General features: G+C 54.7%; 1 protein-coding gene across 1 annotated transcript in view; it reads right to left on the bottom strand.

The window, feature by feature from the left end:
- Positions 1-345: 345 nt before the first annotated feature.
- GPR26 (G protein-coupled receptor 26) overlaps positions 346-6830 on the bottom strand; it is a 26637-nt gene continuing 20152 nt past the window's right edge. The window contains exon 3 of the mRNA XM_002927250.3: positions 346-1908. Within this exon, the coding sequence (XP_002927296.1) occupies positions 1677-1908 (232 nt within the window). The 3' untranslated portion in view covers positions 346-1676. The remainder of the gene's footprint in view (positions 1909-6830) is intronic.

Here is a 6830-nt window from a genome sequence, read left to right as displayed (position 1 = left end):
ACTGGGGAGGAACATGGCCCACGGGCTCCTCCAGGCAGGTGTAAGCACACCTCCAACTGTAACTGACAGGTGCCCAGGCCTGGGAAGCTACGTCTGTCCCTGTTCCAGTCTCCATGAAACCCTTGAAAGGAGGCAAGACTGGGCCAGGCTCAGTTATCTCTTTTCTAAATGGAGAGCGAAGTTAAATAAGGCAACATCTTTTCAAGGAGATGGGCACGACACTTCTCTGTCTTTCCATACTGGGGCCCCCTGGCAGTAAAAATTGTCAGATTCTTCCCAGTTGGTCCCTGCTGGACCATGTCCTCCACCCCCTCCCCCCCCGCCCCCCGCACTTCCAAAGTGAGGACACACAGAACTGGAAAGAGAGAATGAGCTATCAGAGCCTGAGGCTCCCCGTCCTTTCTATGCCGGAGGCATCAGAACACAGGACCGAGAAATAACTGTTCTTAGCATTCACACATCATCCAAAATGGTAAAGACGGATGGGTAGAAAGCACGGCCCACTCATCTTGGCTTCCGTAACTCAAGATGGGGCTGCTAATGGGTTGGCATAGGTATCGAAGTTATCATTTTTGATAAAAATGTCACCCTCCCTTCATTAACACAGGGCACTTGATCACCCGGGACAGCCTCGACTTTTTGTTGATAGACTCATGGAGACTAGATGTGGACCCACTAGGACCATGGAACCGAGTGCCTTAGAACCAACGCTTGAACCTTGCTCAGGTCAGTTCTTGCGGGTGCCTCTCACAGGATGTGCGGGTGAGATGTGTGAGACAAGGTGAAAGGCCTCCTGCAAATTCAGGTCGTAACCAGGGGTGGGGACACCAGGCTGCCACCTTCCTCCTGCCTCTCCTTGGCTCCAACAGTTATGACGCATGAATCAGAAGAAGGTGACTTCAAGGTCAGACCTCCAAGAACATTATTACATGTATTGCCTGCCTATTTAAACCATTTTCATGCTAAGATTGTCTACACACACGAACGTTAGCTTTTGCGGGAAAGTGGGGGACCAGAGTTTAATCCAATAGAACCATTTCTAAGACCACTGCTCGGCAACAATTGGGTAGCCGCTAGTTGTTAAACATTTTCCCCTTGGGCTTAGGGTCCCAAGAGTCCCAGCAGAGCACAGTTTAGTGAGTACCAGCTGGATAATATTTGGGTTAAAGCAGCCACCAATACCATGTGGAGAAGAGTAGCCATGCTGGACATAAGGCCGAATGGCCACTGCCAACCTCACTTTCAGCATGACTGATGTCATGGAGACCACCACTATTCTTCAGCATGGATCCCAATGCCTAGTGGTTACGAAGCAGGTGGACGCCATGCTTCCTCACCTGCCACCAGCACTGCGTGTCCTTGATCATGACTGGACTCAGCGTCACTCCTGGGGAGTCTCTGGGGAGTCCAGGAGCTCCAAGGGGCTTCTCCAAAAGAAAAGCCCAGAGCGCGTAACCATGGTCGTCCTTTGGTGCAAAAGAGGGACAGTCCGAGCTCTGCCCTCAAGGAACCGGAAGGCAGGCTTCAGAGCCCCTGCGAGCCAGGGAACCGGCCTGGAACCTGGCTGGCTGGCCAGGTGGGTGGCAGCTGGAGGTGTCCACCTGGGACCCCGAGCCCTCCCTCCCCGCTTCTCACCAACTGTGCCATTCCTCGGTGTCCAGCAAGAGCGGCGTCCTTCACTCCGAGACTGGCAGAATGTTCTGGCTGTGGGAGTCGCCCGTGAGGCCCGAGGAGCGGAGGGAACGCCTGTGCAGGATCCTGTTCAGAATCTCTTTGCAGCTTTTGCGGTACTGGTGTCGCAGTAAGGAGTACACGAAGGGGTCCGACGCGGCCTTGCTGTAGGCCAAGCACTTGGACAGCACCCCCCAGTGGGAGCCGATGGGCACTGAGGAGGACAGCTCCACCAGCCTGCGGAGACACGGGGAGCCCATTACCCAGAGCCCAGCCCCCTCCCCGGCCAAGCCGCAGCTTCTCTGGGACTGCTTCCTGGATGGCACCTTACAGCAACAGCAGGACTGGACGGTGCAGCAGGCCCTCAGTTCACCCCAGCTCCTGGAGTAACTACGTACTTCACACGTGTGACTGTGGAACCCGGCGAGATGTGACTGTCTCCAGTTCACGCGTGAGGCAATAGAGGTCCAAGGAGGTTGAGTAATTTGCCTAAGGTCACACGGCCAGTAAACTGTAGAGGCAGGATTTGAACCCAGGTCTGTCTGACTCTGGAACCCAGGCTTACCTAAGAAATAGGCTAGTGGCTAAGAGTGGCCTGGCTGCTGGCTCCAGCTCTGCTGCTGTCCTGCTATGTGACCCTGGGCAAGTCATTTCCCTTCCTCGGGCCTGTAGGTTTCATATGAAAAAGAAGGCAGTTGAGTAAGATCATCTCTACGACTAGAAGAGACTGATTCTTTGCATCAAATCCAGCTCTGCCCTCCTAAGAAGGCTGCCTGGGAGGGAGGGCTGAAATTAATTTTGCAACCATTCTGCAAAGCTCAGAGTACGTCCTGCATCAGGAAGAAGCCACAGGTGACAAAGGCCTCTTCCCAGGGTTGCAATTCTGGTGGCCCTTGGCCACGGCAGCAGCCAGGGTCCCCTCGAGTGACCTCATGATATGTGGGAGATACAGCCGATGTCTCAAAGGGGCATTTTTTCTGAAAGTCCCCCAGTGCCCATCGAACAGCTCCATTCAGTAGGGCTAACTCCAGGCTGTGAGGAAATGAAGGCCTTCCTCTGTGTCAATGGAATTCCCCCCCCCCAAATCAAGCCTCTTACTCTTTCTCAAGAGTGTTCAGCACCGGTGACCATATTTGGACCTCATCCAGCATGGATATAAGGTAGAAAAGGCCACAGCTTGGAGATCCTAAGTTACCCTCTCCCTGCCCACTGCCAAATGAAGAAACGGAGCCCCAGAGAGGGGAAGGGGTTGCCCAGTGTCACACAGCAGGGAGGAAGGTCCGGCACCTGCTGTCTAACTGAGATCTGGCACCTGTCTTCCCCTGGGGCAGGGCTGTCTGCAGGATGGCAAGCAGCCGTGGTTCTCAGTGTGGTGGGCTGCCCAGGTGATGCCCCAGAAAGGACTGAGCTTGGGTGGTCGCTCTGCGCGGCCAACCTGAGTGCTTTCCCTGACTCTCTTTGGGCCGAGGTTGTGAGGATAAGCTCATGAAGGGAAGGAGGAGAGAGCTGGTAGGGTTCAAACCTCCATTGCCATGCCTTCCCCCTTTATAAAATATTTTATTTCTTTATTTGCCAGAGAGAGTGAGAAATAGAGCACACGAGCAGGGGGAGCGGCAGACAGAGGGAGAAGCAGACTCCCCACTGAGCAAGGAGCCTGACGCAGGACTCGATCCCAGGACCCCGGGATCATGACAGGAGCCAGAGACAGATGCTTAACTTACTGAGCCACCCAAATGTCCCTTTTTGAACAGACCCTTAATGAACCCATTCTGAAACCCTCCTATTTGGCTTCCTGTTTCGAGAACCATGGGCTACCCTTGCCCTCTGACCTCGTGGGAGAATGTGGCCTCATTTCTGCTCATGTCCTTGTTAGCCTGAATGAAAATGGGGCTGTTAGCATTTGGGAAAGCTGCACTTTTAAGAAACCTATTTTGGGAAGTGATGACTTTAAGGGGACAAAAACTCTGAATTTAGAATTCACACCTGATAATAACAATGAAATAGCTGAATGCCAACACATTGTTGCTATGTGATGCCAAACGGCTTTTCCAAAATGTCTGCTCTCCTCTATGTCGCTAAATTCAGTCTTAGCGTTCTTGGCTCTCCCAAGAGGACTTATTAAAAGAGCCAAATATCATTAAACCATCCAGCAAGATCAACATTATTATTTGCAGGTTCTGTAGATTTCACAGAATAAAGTGATTCGGGACCATGTAAGATTTCACAGCTAGATAATTAAGAGATAAAATCTATTTCGTTTGCTTCTCGGATATTTTATGTAAAGTCTCAATTCTCTGCGGGGTTCAGTAACGATAATTCCCCGTTGCGTGTCTCTTTTGGGCAAAGTACTTGATGTGCACAGTCTCTCCTCTTACAATTATCCTGTATCGCAGGCATCATTCCCATTTCACAGACCTGGAAATCCAGGCTCAGAGAGCCAGCGGCTCCTACGTGGAAACGCGGTTCCACCAACTGCAGCCCGAGTGCTGACTGAAGGGACTCAGATCCAGCACCGCAGACGGGACAAGATGAGCTCTCCATCTCTCCCAGCCCGAGAACCCCTTCTCCACTGTTCCGCTCTGCCCGGAACGTTGTCACTTGCCCCTGGCCACAGCACACTCAATGACTCCTGCTCCGAAAAGCCAGTGAGTGGCCTTCATCAGGGCCTCCAGGCAAAGAGATGTGCTGGATAAGCACAGGCCTGGACGCGGCTCTGGTGGGGCACCACCCCCTCCCATGCTCGCATGTGACCGGCAGACCCACTCCTTACACCTCCTGAGCACGTGGCCCCTGCCCCACACTGTGCACCTGCTGTGACCGGCTTTGCGCCAATGTAGCTCTGACAATTCTAAGTCCCCATTTGTTCGAGGGGACCAAGAAGGGGCTGGGAATTCCACATTGCCACGACTCCTGCTTTCTCCTTCTAGATCTGGGCAGGGCTACCAGGTGGCCCCCTCCAGATGACCCTGTATAGAGGGAACCTTCCAGCCCATGTTATGCCAGATCTAGCTCTGCTCAGCCCCTCCGAGCCCCCTCCCCTCCAGGAAAGGGGCATTACTGTTCTGATCAGTCTTATTCTCCGTGTGGGCAAGGTCACTGCGTGCTAAAGGTTCCTGCTGTGCTGTGCCTCTTCTCTCGTTAGTGAAAAGGAAAAGCACGTGGTGGATGACTGAACTCTCCTCTCCTGCCCTGGACGGCTCTGACCCGAGAGCCCCGAGTTTAGGGATTATTGGGCTTAGGTGTTCGAAAGGTAGTACTCCCATTTCCCTTTGTTCTATCACCTGCTGTGGGTTGAGCTGTCTCCCTGAAATCCATATGTTGAAGTCCTAACCCTCAGTACTTCAGAATGTGACCTTATTTGGAAGTGGAGTTGTTGCAAACGAAATCAGTGAGGATGGGGTCAGCCTGGAGTTGGGTAGGTCACTAACCAATATGACCGGTGTCCCTATAAAAGGGGTACTTTGGCCACAGTGTCACACAGAGAGAAGGCCATGGGAAGAGGGAGGTAGAGAGACTGGGGGATGCTTCTAGAAGCCAAGGAATGTCAAAGACTGACAGCAGACCCCAGAAGTCAGGGGAGGGCCCTGGAGCAAATTTTGCCTCATCCCCGTCCTCAGAAGGAGCCAACCTTGCCAGCACCTTGATCTTGGATTTCTAGCCTCCCGAACTGAGACAACGCACTTCTATTGTTTAAGCCACTCAGTTAGGGGTAGCTTGTTCCGACAGCACTGGGAGACGAATACGTGTCCAGTGAAGAAGCCCCTGGGGCGGCAGGGGGCGGTTAGGCAGGGCCGGCTGCCTGTGACTATAACAACACAACAGGGCACCAAGCCCGCTCTGTTCCCAGAGCCCTGTGTGCGGCAAGGTGGAGCCCAGGGTTTGCAGAAGCATTGGACACTGCCTGTTCTTCGACCTACAGGAAGCAGAGCTCCTTGCCGCCCATCCCTGACCTTCCATTAAGCGCCAAAGTGACTCTCCGTGCCTTCACTGCCTGGGATACAAACCAGGAAAATCTCTGCCAGCAGGCTCTGCTCAGGGGGGAAGCGTTTATGCTTCTGTGCTCCAAATGCACACGGGCCTGCCCCCGACGGCCCTGACACGCTCCCCGCTCAAACTCCCGGCGGGGGAGGCCACGCTCTGGGTCCGCAGGGCAGACTGGGGAGGGGGAAGAGGGGCAGGAGCCTGCTTTTCCAGCACTCCAGGTGATTCTGCCCACAGGTGGTTCAGGGATGTGCTGCGAGTACCCGGGGGTGTCCGAGCGCTGCCAGAATGGGGGCAGGTGTGAAATGTCGCAGGATGGGGCCTGTGCACACATTGGAAGCAGAGCCCAGGCATGGATATTCTTTTGACTCAGGGTGACGCACAGCAGATCCCCGCAGATCCCCTCCCTGCGCCTCACTCCGCCAGTCCGCGGTGCCTGGCCCCACCTCTGCACCCCTCTGCTCCGCATTTACTGGGGGGTTTCTTCCAGGGAGCCACGCTCCGCTGTCTTGGCAGGAGGCCCCCTGATCTGGGTCACTGGCAGGTCCCTGCACGAGCTGTTACTGCAGAGGGCTGATGAGGCCTGGAAGCCCCCGCCCCCTCACCCTTCACCCCCAGGTCTCATCCCCACCCGGCAGCCTGGCAGTCCTGCCCGAAGGGAGGATGGGGGTACCTTTGCCAGAACTCCAAGACATTCTCTGAACCTCCAGAGAGACCAGTGTCTCCATTCTGCTCGACAATGAGAATCTCCAAGGAAACGAAATTGGGGGGGGGGACAGGACCAGTAATAGCAGCAGCTCTCCTTCCGGCTCCCCCCGGGGCTCAAGGCTTTGACGGCCGCTTCACATTGTCTCAAGCCCCTGACAGAGGCCCCTCTACTGCCCAGAGGAGGAACCACGGCACGGTGATGTGCCAAGGCCACACGGCCTGGACGTGGAAAAACCAGGAGTTGAAGCCTGGGCTGTGGGCACCAGCAAGCACGCGCCTGTCTGGTGCCGGGATGCTCCTCCCAGCTCCTCAACCCCGTTCCAGGGTACAAAGACCTGTACCTTCAACTCTTGCACGTAAAGCAGTAAATTAGTGCCCTCTCTGTACATCTTCAGTACCTCCTTCCTCTCTACTCCCCCCGCTGCCGTGCACACACCCCTGTACACACACACACACACACACACACACAC

This window comes from Ailuropoda melanoleuca, chromosome 6, assembly GCF_002007445.2.
Source record: "Ailuropoda melanoleuca isolate Jingjing chromosome 6, ASM200744v2, whole genome shotgun sequence".
NCBI lineage: Eukaryota > Metazoa > Chordata > Mammalia > Carnivora > Ursidae > Ailuropoda > Ailuropoda melanoleuca.
This window is presented reverse-complemented; position numbering and strand designations above follow the sequence as displayed.